The sequence below is a fragment of the Camelus dromedarius genome, chromosome 8, assembly GCF_036321535.1.
Source record: "Camelus dromedarius isolate mCamDro1 chromosome 8, mCamDro1.pat, whole genome shotgun sequence".
NCBI classification, from domain to species: domain Eukaryota; kingdom Metazoa; phylum Chordata; class Mammalia; order Artiodactyla; family Camelidae; genus Camelus; species Camelus dromedarius.
In genome coordinates, this window is record NC_087443.1 from 74,880,446 (window position 1) to 74,894,717 (window position 14,272).

General features: G+C 49.0%; 1 protein-coding gene across 10 annotated transcripts in view; it reads left to right on the forward strand.

Annotated features, from left to right (window-relative positions):
* Positions 1-14,272, forward strand: part of TACC2 (transforming acidic coiled-coil containing protein 2) — a 196,703-nt gene that overhangs the window by 92,751 nt on the left and 89,680 nt on the right. For all 10 annotated transcript variants that reach the window (XM_031461897.2, XM_031461899.2, XM_031461902.2 and 7 more), the window contains one exon: positions 5,695-5,820. In XM_031461897.2, coding sequence (XP_031317757.2) covers positions 5,695-5,820 — 126 coding nt within the window. The remainder of the gene's footprint in view (positions 1-5,694; positions 5,821-14,272) is intronic.

Here is a 14,272-nt window from a genome sequence, read left to right on the forward strand (position 1 = left end):
TGACAGAGGACTGTAAAGAGGAACTTTTCCTTCTCTCCCATTTGTGTATTTGTTTGTGTTTTTACATCTATATGGACTCAGGGGTTATTACTTTACTCAGTGGGCTTTAATCTAGTCCTATCTGTATTTTTTTATGCCCAAATTGTCCCAGCTCTGGCCAGGCAGCCTCTTTGAGGTGGTTCTTGTGTCCTTTTGATATACCCTTTCAGCAGACAGAGCTGGGAAATAGATATATGTATATGAACGCACACACACACACACACACACACACACACACACACACACACACAGTCCTCTGCATTTATACCTAGTGTTTATCTGGTACCTCTGATTGCAGCCCAGCCCTGAGTGTCCTTTCGAGCCTCATCACCTTCTGTGCATGCACATCTTCCCCCGACTGTGAGAACCTGTCTCCTTTATCCCCAGTGTGGTTATTTTTCTGCTAATCTCCCTGTGGGTAATGATTCCCTTAAGACCCTGGTCTCCTCCTCCGTGCCATTGCAGCCCCATCCCTTCCCCGGCACCCTTTCCTTGCCCTGTCCGAGGGAAGAGAAGTGCCTAGTGTCTTTCCAACCCAGCCCTCAGGGGGAGAGGGAGAGAGAAGCATTTTAAAATCTGGAAAGACCTTTGCACACACTCCCACCCCCTCACAGGCCCTTCCCAGATCGCCCCAGCCTGAAAGGAGCCCATGTTTTCTATGGGAGCTTCTGCTGTTACCTCCCTTCCCGTTTTTCCTTGCGTTAGACTTTCACCTTGGCTTGCTCTTGATTGGCCTGTCAACCCTGAAGTGTGCGATCCCCATCTTTTAAAACCTACTTGAAGGGGGTGTGATTGACATATAAAAAGCTGTACATATTTAATGTATACAAATTGATGAGTTTGGGGATAAGTGTACACCTGTGAAACCATCACCTTCAGGACCATAAACATATCCATCACCTCTCAAAGTTTCCTCCCACCCCCCCTTACTATTGCTATTCTATTATTATATATTTTTTGCATTCTTTTTTATTGAAGTATAGTCAGTTTACAGTGTGTCAACTTCTGGTGCACAGCATAATGTTTCAGTCATATATATACATACATATATTTGTTTTCATATTCTTTTTCATTATAAGTTACTACAAGATATTGAATATAGTTCCCTGTGCTATACTGTTATTTTTTTTAAAATTTCTTGGGGGTAATTCAGTTTTTAAATATTTATTTAATTGTTTGTTTGTTTGTTTGTTTGTTTGTTTGTTTGTTTGTTTGTTTGTTTATTTATTTATTTATTTATTTATTTATTTATTTATTTATTTATTTATTTAATGGAGGTTCAGAGGATTGAACCCAGGACCACATGCATGCTAAGCATGCTCTACCACTGAGCTATGCCCTCCCCCCTAATTATTATTGTAATTAATTTATATTCTCATTTAATTCATCTTGGTGCTGGCCACAGAGCTCCTCCCGTGCACAGGTCCTGTGTGTTGAACTGAAGGTGTTGGCTTTTCAGAGCGGAATGTGAATGTCTTCCTCTTTGAAGCAGGACCCTCTCTGCATCCTTCTCTGAGAGGAAGGTGACTCACAGCCCTTTGGAGAAGCACTTGTTGATATAAGCCTCCCTCCCTGACATTCCAGCGGAAAATCAACCCTTTGCTGGCCTGACTAAATTTATAATGGGTTGGCCCAAGCAGCTGGTGGCAGCAGCTGGTAGTTAAAAATCTCTGAGAGAGTTTTTTTTCCCCTCTGAAAAATATTTCAGTCACTCTGGTCCCAGCACCACCACTGGTAGAATTTGGAAGCCATTTATAGCCTCTTACAGTTGGTCTGAGAAGAATTCCCCCACGTACCCAAAAGTCAGCTCCCCCCACCTCCGCCCCAACCTCATCCATCTGGAGTGTGACTAGATGACTGCGAAGTGAGACAGAAAGATCCCAGGGCCGATGGCACAATGTGAATTTGACAGTTTTATTTTCGTGTAGCAATTTTATATGGTTCAATTTAATATATATGTGTATACACACATATGTGTATATTTTTAGATTATTAAAATTATGTTGAATGAGAGCTTCATAAACCTTTATCCAAGCTTGTTAACTCTTGATTTACACACTATTCTAACACCCTGGGCCTTGTTTTTCAGTCTGTAGTAAATTAGAAGCAGAGAACTGGAAGACATAAAGGAAAAAAAGAGTCAGGTGAGTTGTAAGGCGCAATGCAGGCTGACAGCCTGTGAGTGAGGGACCAGACTGAGTGTGCAGAGTCCTCGGCGATGGCGCCGTCCAGTGCCTTCCCTTTTACAGAAGCAAGAGTTAAGCTCAGAGGAGTCGCCTGGCTGAGATACCAAGGTGGGGCTGGTCAAGAATCCAACCCTCTTGACTTCATATGCAATTGTTTTTTAGTGCCATAGCATACCTCCCTGCTTAAATCATAGTCACTGAAGATGCTGATCATGTGTCATTGACAAAGTGTTTAATTATGTTCAGGATTCTCTGTTCAAAAAATTTAAAAAAAAATCAGGGATGTGTCCAAAATGCCTTGAAAAATAATTCCATCCCGAAGAATTAAAGTAAAAATGCTGTTGCATAGGCTATGCAGGCAGGTATCTATTATCTGAAAAATTCTCCACCGGGACCTTCATTTTCCCCTGCGTTGCCTGTTGAGTGAGGCGTGGCTGAGTTTCTGTCGTGGGAGGAGGCTGACAAGCCTGTATCCTCACGGTGGAATGTGGGAATGTAGATGTGGGGGAAAGACAGCATTGCTCTGCTTGTCCCGTCTCTTAAAACTTTCAGAGTTATGAATTGAAGTTGTTCCCAGGCACTTAAAATATTCCTTAAATACGCTTCCTTATTTATTTTGCTTGTAAAAGCAGTATGTGTTCAGCATAGAACTAGAAAACAGAGGTAAGGGGAGCGGGTATAGCTCAGTGGTAGAGTGCATGCTTAGCATGCAAGAGGTCATGGGTTCAACCCCCAGTACCTCCATTAAGTTAAAAAATACTAACAATAAATAATAATAATTAATAATAAACCTGATTACCTCCCCATAAAAAGCAAAATTGAAAAAAAAGAAAATAGAGGTAAATTCAATGAAGAGATGAAACACTCGTGACTTCATTGATGAAAGAGAATGACCGCTAACACCTTAGGGTACACCCTCCCACGTTGCTTGGTGTTCATTCACTCTGCTGCTCGCTCTGTGTGTGTGTTTATACATGTATGTACAGAGACACATATACACACATGCACATAAAATCTGGATCATGCTGTCAATATTTTTTTAACCTATTTCCAGTTAATAACGGACATATTTACCTCTGGATGCGTGGAGATCTATCTACCTTATTTTTTTAAGTGTCTGCAATTGAGTGCATTCTGTGGGTGCTTTCACTTAATTAATTGTCCCCTACTGTTGGACGTTTTGATTGTTTCCTTTTTGCCTTTTTTTATGTGTGTGTGTGCTGTTGTGGCCACAGCTGTGTTCAGCATCTTTGCTCACACCCTTAATTGTCTCCTCAGAATAAATTCTTGGAAGTAGAATGGCTGTGTCAAAGGGAATAAAGTCTTTTACGGTTTTCGATGTGTGTTGCCAAAACTCTGGGGCCATGTTTTTCCGCTCAGGTTTTATGACTTTGGAAAGTCAGTATTGCCCGTCGTTTTAGGATGAATCGAGATCCAACAAAGACTTCCAGAGTCCCTGCTGGCCTCCCTCCCCCAGGCTCCCTCCTCCCTTCACTTCACCCTGGGCCCATTCGGCTCTCACTCCTTGGTTGTGGTCACGGGGCTCCAGGGTCATGTTCTGGGGGACTTGGGGTGGTGGGTGGGAACCGTGGAGGAAGAAGGAACATCCCAAGATCCATGGGAATAAATAGAAAGGTGTGGGTACAAGCGTGTGCTAGTCCGATCATATTTAGAACGTAGTTTTGGGAAATTCACCCTGGGCTGCTCTGCCTCTCATTTAGTGCCAAGGGCAGCACTTGGTGGCTGAGCATTTGATAGAAGCTTTGGGCTGAGTCTTCAGCTTAGGATCAAGTCCCAGTCCCTCGACCTGGCCTTGTGACCTGACTCCTGCTCTCCTCTCCCCTTCCTGGCTGTCCTTATCTACGCTCTAGCTGCATGACCTTTCTGCACTCCTCCTGAATGCCGGCTCCTTCCTGATCTGGGTTGTTCAGATATGTGGCTCCCTGTGCTGAGGGCAGTCTTCTTTCCCTTACTCTTCAGCCTTTGGGACATAGCCCAGGAGGGTGCTTAAGGACATGACTCCTGGGGTCTGGCTTGGATCTGTATCCTGTTTCTGCCACTTTACCGGCTGTGCAACATTGGCTGAGTTGCTCAGCCTCTCTGTGCCTTAGTTTCCTCCTTTGGAAAATGGGCATAATGATAGTACCCACTTCACAGAATTATTGTGAAGATCAAACATGATGATATGGGTGAGCACTTAGATAACAGTTCCTGGCACACAGCAAGTGTCAATAAACATTGTGCTGGCCGGCTGGCCTCCGCTTACCACTTTACAAAGAAATTTCCCCCCTCCCCCATTCCAAGCTGGGACCTCCTAGTTTATGCTGTCATAGCCATTTGTACCTTTCCTTCTCAGCGGTTATAACAGTTGTTACTAGATAAATAAGCATTTTCCCAAGTATTTGACTGTTGCCTAAGACTGTAAGCTCCACGAGGGCTGGGACCACCTCTTTCTTGGTCACAACGTAGGGCTGTTATTCAATCAGTATCTGCTCAAGGAATGAAGATAACTGTTCCGCTACTTACTGCCACAGAGCCGAGTTCATCAGAAAGAAAAACTCACGCCCCTCTCTGATAAAATGGTAAGACCTAACTGGCTATGAAAGCGGTCTTCCAGCAGAGTGAGCTGATGAAGTGTGACCGGTGACAGTGTCCAGTGATCTGTGTCCCTTCGAACTTTCAAAGCCAGTTTGCTCTTGGGGGTTGTCTCATGCTGACCTCAGTGGATGAAGGACCAGTGTTGTTTTTAATTTCTAACTCACAGTAGATAAGAACTTTGGAAAATGTAATTAAATGGATTACTGGGAAATGAAATGAAACTCAAGGCCAAGGTTTCTTGACCTTGGCATGACTGACATTTTGGGCCAGATAATTCTTTTCTGTGTGGCTGTGCCATGCACTGTGGGATGTTTAGTGCCATCACCGGATCCCAGCTGCACCTGCCCCCTCGGGTGGTGATGACCAGAAGTGTCTCCCGATATTGCCAAATGTCCCCTGGGAGCAAAAATCACCCCTGGCTGAGAACCACTGATCAAGACCTCCAAAACACAAGCCCTGACAATCACTATTAGATTCAGAAGACAAAAGGACTCTGATCAGGTGGCTTACTGCAGGTTTCTTTGAGGTCTCATCAGGACGTGGTAACCAGCTGCCCTTGGACCAGCGCCATCTGTGGGCCACACTTGGAGCAGAGTCAGCCCTTCCTTTGCAGAAAGGGAAACTGAGGCCCTGCCCAGGGCCCAGACAAAAAATGTGCTGTTAAAACACGTGTAAGACATTCTGGGCTCAGGGAGGGTATAGCTCAGTGGCAGAGTGGGTACTTAGCATGCGCAAGGTCCTGGGTTCAATTTCCAGTACCTCCATTAAAAATAATAATAATAATAAAGAAAATTAATGAACCTAACTGCCCCCTACCCAAAGACATTCAGGAACATTTCTGAGCCTTGGTTTTTTGCTCTCCTCTCCCCAGTTCACCTGAAGCGGATGACATCATCCAGCCAGCTGCCCTAGAAGGACTGGAAAACCCACTCTTAGCTGCCTCCTCCCAGCATGGTGATGTCAGTGGCCAGGTCTCCTGGAATCTGACTGCCCAGAGGTATGGCGGGCCTGGGCCTGCGGCTGATGGCGGGACCCCAGGGCCTTCTCCCTGAGGCTGCCTCTCTCTCCTCCCCTCTCTTCCTTCCCCTCCTCTCCCCACCCTTCTCCTCTTCTGTCCCGCAGATGCACCCCCACACAGGTGTGCACACGCTCTGCACGGGGCTGGAGCTTCTTCTTAGGGCCTTAGGAATGACCTGAGGGGACACCAGAAAGACCCCTCCAACAAAGGCCATTTCAGAGGTTTGTTCCTTTGCGCTCTTGTTTAAAATAGAAGTCCTCCAGGAGCCACATCACGCTATTTATACTTTTCCAAGGAATGGCTTAGCTGCCTCTGGCCTCCCAGGACACCAGCTGGGTTAGCTGCTTGTTTTTGCTCTTTTGAGGGTGGGCAGAGAAGAGGGGGGCCAGCAGCACAGCGGGGAGAGGGACCAGACCCTGCGCCTTTGCCCAGCAGACGGGCAGACGGGCCTGGGGCGGGCTTGTCCTGCCTCGCCTTCCCTGCGTGCCCCGGCCCCCCGGCCCCCCGGCCCCCGACACCCATCACTGCCCTCCAGGTACACCGGCCCCGGACTCAGCCTTGACCTCGCCCTCTGCCCGCAGACTTGACACCTAGTCTATTTAAACCAGGCTTGCTCACAGTCGGCCTCAGAGGCCTCTCTCTACACACACACACACACACACACACACACAGTGCATCTCTCTCTCTCGACACACACATTTATATATGTCTCTCTCTATAGACATATAGGACATACATATATACAGACACATTTTAATTATATTTGTATCAGTAAAACAGGTGCTTTGAGCCAGGTAGTACTCGGCACCGGAGAACCCTGGTGAGTAGGACCGACACAGGGTCCCTTCTCCCCAGGCTGAGACGGGGGCTTCCGTGTACCCCTCCTGTGTCACTGCCCTTCATGGATACCTATACATAATCCGGCTCTAATGTCATCTCTTTGAGTGGAGAGTTGATCAGTTGCAACCTCTGGAACCACAGCACCCAGCCTGTCCCGCGCTGGCCCTTGGTGGACTTGAACTGGGTTAGAGGGGAGACGTTGAGGGGCCTCCTTCTCAACCTGCTTGGGGGCCAGCGTGTGCTGAGTACCCCCCAGCCGACTCTCGGGGGCGGGGGTGGGCGGCGGGTGGTCGGTTCCTGCCTGGTTCCTGCTGTCCTGCTGGGACGGCATCGAGGGGCCTCTTCATTAACTGGGAGGAGATTTGCCTGGTGGAGGAGAAATATGAGGGTCGGAATGAATGACACAGCACGAAGCTCCAGGCCAGACACAGATACCCTTAGGCAGCTGACCCATGACAGAGAATTCGGAATGTTTCTGTTACTGGTGGGGGTCAACCATAGAGCCTAGTTATGTAGGCGTTTAACTTCTTAAAAGAGGAACCCTGGCTGGGGAACAAGGCCCTGAGCACCCAAGGAGTGTGCAGGAGCTTCCTGGGTGATGTTGGCATTCCTTTCTGTCCTCATCCTTGGCCTCTCTGCCCCAACATTTTAGCAAGGCCGAGGGACCTCCAGTTGTAGCTGGTGGGGCGCAGCCTCCCTCCGTGAAGCCTGGAGAGGGGCTGAGACCATCCTCATCCGTGTTCAGGGGACACAGAGGGGCAGTGGGAGCAGAGGATACAGGAGGAATTGGCTGGGTGGCTCTCAGGAGAACTGAAGTCCACTTGGAGGTGTTATTGGTGCTTCTTAAGTCCCCTCCCAGCCCTGAGAGTGTATTTTAAATGACTTGTCCCAGCCCCACTGTAATCCAGTGATGTCTGCTCTTTAAGCTCCCTTAAGGGCCCTGCCTCGCTCCCGGCACCGTGTGGAGTATAAGACTAAATCCTCACCGCTCCCCTAGGAGGTTGGAGCTAGGAGGGAGGGGCTTCTGCTATGACTCCTCTAGGCTCAGAGATGCTAACGGGTTCAAGGATGCAGAGATAGAAAGTGGCAGAGCCGGGGTTTGAAGCAGGTCCACCTTGGCTACCGAGCCTGGTTTTGAACCTCTCCACTGGCTGCTAGGAGCCCAGTTCCCTCCTTCCACCACGCCGCGGGGTCCTGCCTACATCACTGGCCTCTCTCAAGTCCAAGAAAGATATGAGTAAAGAGGTTGTGTCACCTCTGACCATGACCAACAGTGATCACAGGATGCAGGAAGGAGCTGGCGGCTCTGGACTGATTTTCCCAGGGCTGAGAGTGTGACCAGCTCTCTGGCTTTATTTCCCAGTGGAGAGACTCGGATAGATCTCTGTGCTGACTTTGGTGCCTTGCCAGTGTGACTGAACATCTGTCCAGGGTTGTCTTGTCCTGTTTTTATTGGAAATTGGTGGAAAAGAGGTAGTTCTGATGGGAGCAGGGGTTGGTCTGGCTTTGTTCACCAACTGTCTCTACAAAATACAGTCCATCTGCGTTATTTGCAGATTTCGTATTTGTGAATTTGCCTGTTCACTGAGATTTATTTGTAAGGTCAATAGTCATGGCTCCTTCATGGTCACTGGTGAACATGTGCAGAGAAGCAAAAAACTGGAGTCACCGGATGAGGATGCTCCCAGCTGAGGGGGAGCAAGGTGACCCCCGGCTTCTTGATGCAGATCTTGTACGTATACCAGCGTCCTTTCACGATTTATTCAGTGCCATATTTTTTGTGATTTTTGTGCATTTTGTTGATGGTTTTGCTGTTTAAAATGTTCCCAAGCATAGTGCTGTCTAGTGTTTCAAAGTGCCTGAAGGCTATGAGCTGCCTGTTGTAGAAAATCCTTGTTAGACAAGCTTCTTTTGGTGTGAGCTGTAGTGGTGTTGGCTCTGCATTCAGTGTTAGGGAATCAAATGTATATTAAATAAGGTGTTTTTAACAGAAACACACATAAAACGAGGTTACGTGTTTATCCGTTAACAAAAACATTGTGACCAGTAGCCCCTAGGAACCTAACCCTGTACTTCCCTTAGGAGCAGTGGTTCAGTGCTCGCTCATTCAGGGTCTGTGGTGACTTTATAGAGCGTTATTACTGCCAATAAGGAGAATCAACGGTACTTCACCTTGCTGCTCTGTGGCAGGAACTAAATAGGGCGTTCTAAGTGAGTAGTGGTGGCTTTTTAAACCTCAGGAATGGCCCTGCCTTCCCACCCCTGTGCTTAGTCTGTTCCTGCTGCTGTAACAAAAACCACAGACTGAGCAGCGTATAAACCGAAGAAATTATGCTCACAGCTCTGGAGGCTGGAAGTCCACAATCAGGGTGCCAGCTTGGTCGAGTGAGGGCCCTCTTCCTGGCTGTAGACTTCTCATTGTGTCTTCACGTGGTGGAGGGGCCTGGGGAGCTCTGCAGGGTCTTTTTTTTATAAGGGCACTAATCCCATTAAGGAGGGCTCCACTCTCATGACCTAATCACCTGCCAAACACCCCACATCCTAATACCATCATTTGGGCATCGGGATTTCCACGTAGGAATTTGGGGGGTGGTCACAAACATAGTGTCCCAAGGGTCCCCCCTCCCCTTCCTATTCAGAACAGGGACAGGGGAGGCAGAGGGAGAGGTGAGGAGAGGTGCGGAGGGAAGAGAACTGGGCAGACGGGAGGCTGCAGCATCCTCCCTAGCGGTTTGCCTCCCTGCAGAAGCAGGCTTGGGACCTTAAATTTAAAAATTAATTTAAATTAAAATAAACATATCCTAAAAATTATTAAAAAGGGAAAAGTGGGGCTGGAGCGTTTTCTGGAGAAAACAGCAGGACTCTCTCCCTCCTTTCTGTCACCACTAGTTCTTTGCAAGATCCTTTGCACTAATCCTTCCCTTGCAAGAGTTCTCCTTTCTGAACAGGAACAAAGAGAGAAGGCACCCCCGTCCCTGCAGCAGTTCTCAAATAAAATGAAAGGGATTTCAGCACTCCCCTGCTCTCCAGTTAAAGCCACTGGAGGACATCAAACTTAGCCTCTCCTCGGGAGCTGCCCCAGAACCTGCTGTAAATATTGTTGAACTTCTCTTTGGTTTTCAGCATCCCTGGACGGCAGGGAACACTGAGCCCAGACCTTCTATAATGAGGCTAGATTGCCCATGGCCACTTGCACTCCTGTCTGTTCAATAGTTTTAGTTTTTTGTTTTTTTTTTAAGTAAATCAGAATTGTTTTTCAGTGGAAACCTAGCTATACGACCATTTGTTAACTGGAATAAAATGGGGCACCCTGGTTACGTCCTGTGGTCAGGAATCCAAGCAGACAGGTCTTGTTGGACATTGAGGACTCCTGTGGACACAGCTGGAAAACTTCTTACCCGACTCGTGTCCGTGGGGTCCCAACGTTAGCATGCCTCAGCATAACCCAGGCACCGCGCAGGCTGCTGCCCCAACCCCACCGCCCTGAGTGTGTGGTTCAGGGGTCCTGGGGAGCTGCCCAAGACTTTGCATTTTTAACAAGTTCCCAGGTGATGCTGCTACTGCTGGCCTGGAGTCCACGCTTGGAGAGCCACTGGGTAAGGCAGTCGTGTCCAGATGCTCTTCCCCTCAACTGTCTGGCTGTTAACAACTCCTCAGGGTAGGAAACACCTGATCCAGCAGCTGGTGGCTGAAGTATCTGATCTCTGCCTTTGGACAAAAGAGCCAGGAGTAGGGAGAGCTCCTGCTAGGCAGGATTGCCTCACTAGAGAGTTTCTAAATTCAGAAATGGAGTTTCAGAATTTTCTGAAGTTGAAAGCACAGGGAATTCGTACTGACGTATAGCTTCTGTTTTACCTCTTGCTCCAAATCATGTGGTTTATTTTGGTTTCATCTGTTTGCACAATAAGACTTCTTGATCTTTCAGTTACAGGTATGCAGGAGTGAGTTCCACTGCTTCACAAAGGTGAACTGAACCTTTATTGAAGCATGGACCTTGTTAAACACTGAATGATAAAGTGGAGGGGTTATTTTTTTAATTTAGAAAACAGATCACCCAAAAGTCTTCTCTGAATAACAGAACTCTTTTGTTCCGTTGGAAAGGTGCATGTGAAAAGTGCATACTCGTGAAACAAAGTTATGTCACCAGTACCTAGCAGGCTGAGTCAGCTGGGGTGCACCTGTGTATTTACTCAGAATGTCTGGGTTTCCAGTGTCCAGCTGGCTACTATTAGTTTGAAGCGTGTGAGCCACCACATTGGCAATTGTCAAAATATGGACAATTTCAGACGGTTCAAACGAGCACAGGATTTTGTTCTTGTTTTGGTTTTTCATGGTTCTGGAGCTGCTTAATGTGGGTAGATAGATTCTGACTTTCTGAATAAATAGTTAAATCTTGAATATCTGAGATGAGTTTCCTTTTGTTCTCTGTATCCCCACCCTTGCGTTTTCTGTTTCCAGGGCCCATCAGGGTGTGTGAGGAATCTTGCACCTGAGGAAGGGATGCGAGAGCTGGGGGCGACGGTGGGGGGAGTTATTGTCCTGGATGAGCCACCCCAGACCAAAGCTTCTTGTAGAGTTTTGGGGTGGCATTTACGACTCTTCCATGCATGAATATTAATATTTTCCTTCATCGCTTTGTCGAGGCTTAAAAGTAATTTCTCTTGTCTGAGCACAGACTTGCTCTGTGAAAAGGGCGTGAATGTGCTGGAAAGGAGCTGACAAGCCCGTTCAGGGTTCATCGTGTGGAGCCACTGGCTGGACATCGGAAGGTCAGCGGCGGTTAGGGGCTGTTCACACTCTCACGTGGGCTGCTGTTCACAGGCTGGTGTGTCTCGCTGGCGACTAGAAATAACTCCAAGTGCCTGCCTTAGAGTTTCCAGCCCATTTGCAAGCCTCTCTGGGCACCCTCTGATTTTGACTTTGTGGCTTTGCTCACTGTGGCTGCGTCTTGGATCTCCTGTCTCGGAGACTTGTCTTATCAAACCCCAGGCCTCTGTTGAACTGATTGTCTGGTGCTCCTATCGACCGAGGGTAGCTCTCCAGACCAACAACTTTAAAGTGCTTTTTTTCCTCTAGCTTGCATCTCACTTTCAATCTGAGCTGAATCTTTGGCCTTAGCTCTTGCCCTATTACGTGATTGTGTGCACTTGGGGATTCAAGAAGAAAAAATCAAGAGGCCGGTAAGGAAAGGCTATTGTGCTGATACCTTCCAGATGGTGAAACGAAACGGGAGATAAGATGCTGTCGCCCATCTGGCCCGACAGTACGTGATGTGTTCACCTCGTATCTTGAGAGCCGTTATCACCCTCTCAGGACAGCCGGGGTCACTCTGGTGTTTGTCCGTGGACAGGGGCTTAATTTGGCAACTCCAGCCGATCTGAAATGAAACCTGCTATCAGTTCAGTTGGGGATCTGCCAAGAAGGAATCAAAAGCCCTGAACGGGGAATCAAAAGACAACAGTTGGTGACGGCGTCTCACTACAGCTGGGCTTGGAGGGCTGTCGGGCTGAAAGCAAACCCTGAAGCAACATTCTCTGTGCCTCTCGGGTTCTGTGTGGGTGGAGACCGCATCCAAATGGTCAGCGGGACCAGTTGTCAGTGAGGACCTTGGTGAGGTGCTGAATCAGGGATGGCAAACTCTGACCCATGAGTGATTCCCTAGGGATCTGTGCTGAGAAGGATTCAGAGGTCTCGTCCCGCTGGGCCTCGCAGGAAAGAATGCGTGGATCAGTGTGCCGTTTCTGTCTGCTTGAAGTATGGCAAGTTTATGTGCCCTCGTTTTGTCAATAACAGGCGTAAATTAAATCGACATTTCTTTCATCTTCCAAAAATATAAACTTTGCATGAATTTGAATTCAGTGTCTTTGTTATTCCAGTAAGGCTCGTGAAACATTGATTAACTCCTTAAATGGGAAAAGGGATGGTGGCCTTTTACTAGGAAGGCTTCACAGCCACTCCTGGCCCATTTTACGGGGGAGGAGATCAGAGACAAGAGAATGCAAGTGACTTGCAGAAGCCAACCGAGAACGCAGGTGTGGACCCCATCTTGCGGCTCTGCCCTCCTCTGTGCTGGGTTTGGCAGCTGCCCAGGAGTTCCCGCTGAGGGCTGGGAGTGGTAACTGGCCGTTGTTGGAAAGGGCCCGACTCCCTGAGAAGAATGTCTTTAAGGCGAGTCACTGCTGCTCACAGGAGACCTGCGTGGACAGGAGCTGGCGAAGGGGAAGCTGACCTGGTTCCCTGCTTGTCTTCTCGGCTCCAGCACTGTGGCCCTCTGACAGCCCCGGGGGTCTTAGAGGGACCTTAGGTGACCTTCCCCGCGGAGTCTATCTCAAGGCTGGCTTCGTGGCATCACCTGGGCAGTTTGCCCGGGGCCCCGTGCTCAGAAGGGCTCTCTGCATTTCAGCACTCTGCTGTCGCCAGCTTGAAATTCTCACCCTTTTGGAACTCGGAACCTGCATTTTCACTTTGCTTTTGTCTGCACTCGATCCTGCCTGCTGCTTGTGTGGCTGGTCCCGCCTCAGGTGGTTGGACTCTGAGGTTCCAAGCAGACAGGACAGTTGTCCTGCTGTCGGAGGCCTGCCTGGGTGGCAGGGGGTGCTTCCAGGGGCAGGAGGGAAGGAGCTGCCACGTGTCGAGCACTTGTTATGCACCAGGCTCTGTGCTGGAGGCTGGAGAGACCACAGTGGCTGAGATTCCAGGAGGAGAAAAGGATGCATTAGCAGAAAACTGCGGAACACACAGAAGTCAGGCCCAGCCCAGCCAGGCAGCGCAGGGTGGGCATCGTTACCTGTGCCAGGGGGGCTTCCTTGTTTGGGTGACACCGCATGATGGTTCTGGGGCAGGCTATGAGGGGGTCTGAGAGAAGCAGGGGATTCAGAGGCACGATCTGGTTGAGGCAAGAAACTCCAGGAGCACCTGGAGACTGGCTTTGTGGGGTCAGGTCAGCGGGGGGACAAACCCAGGAGGGGGCAGACATGGGCTGTAGGAGCCTCGGCTTGCAAGGCCGAGTTTCACCTGCATTCTGGAAGGCATGAGATGGGGGAAGTCGGGTAGGGTTTTAGACAAGGAAAGGATGTGATCAGAACTCGAGTTGGGGCTTTCTGGTATCTGTAGGGGATGGATGTGTGGAGACAAATGGGACGATACAAAAAACAGGATGTGCAGGAACCCTGCTCAGAATGGCTGCGGGCCTGGACCAGCAGGACAGAGAGGACAGATTCTAGGAGAAGGGAGGTGACTCAGTATGAAGGGGCGATGATGGGGTATGGGGTGAGAGAACCAGAAGGGTCCAGGACACTCTCAACTTCTGGTCCAGGCCTGGCCACCTGGAGAGTGGGCACTAAACAAGCTGGGGAGAAACTGGGGGTGGGGAGGAGGGTTAGGAGGGACGAGGAGGAGTTCTACTGGGGCCAGGAGATGTCTGTAGGTGGCTGTGTGTTAAGAGCTTTGGTTATGAGTCACCAAGCCTTTCCCTGTTGGGGCCTGACCTCCTGGCCACAGGGGTGGGGCCAACGGCAGGCTGGAGGCCAGGAGGGAGGGGCAGCGCCATTCTTAAGAGAGCTATTGAGTCATTTGTTTGGTGCCTTTGGCT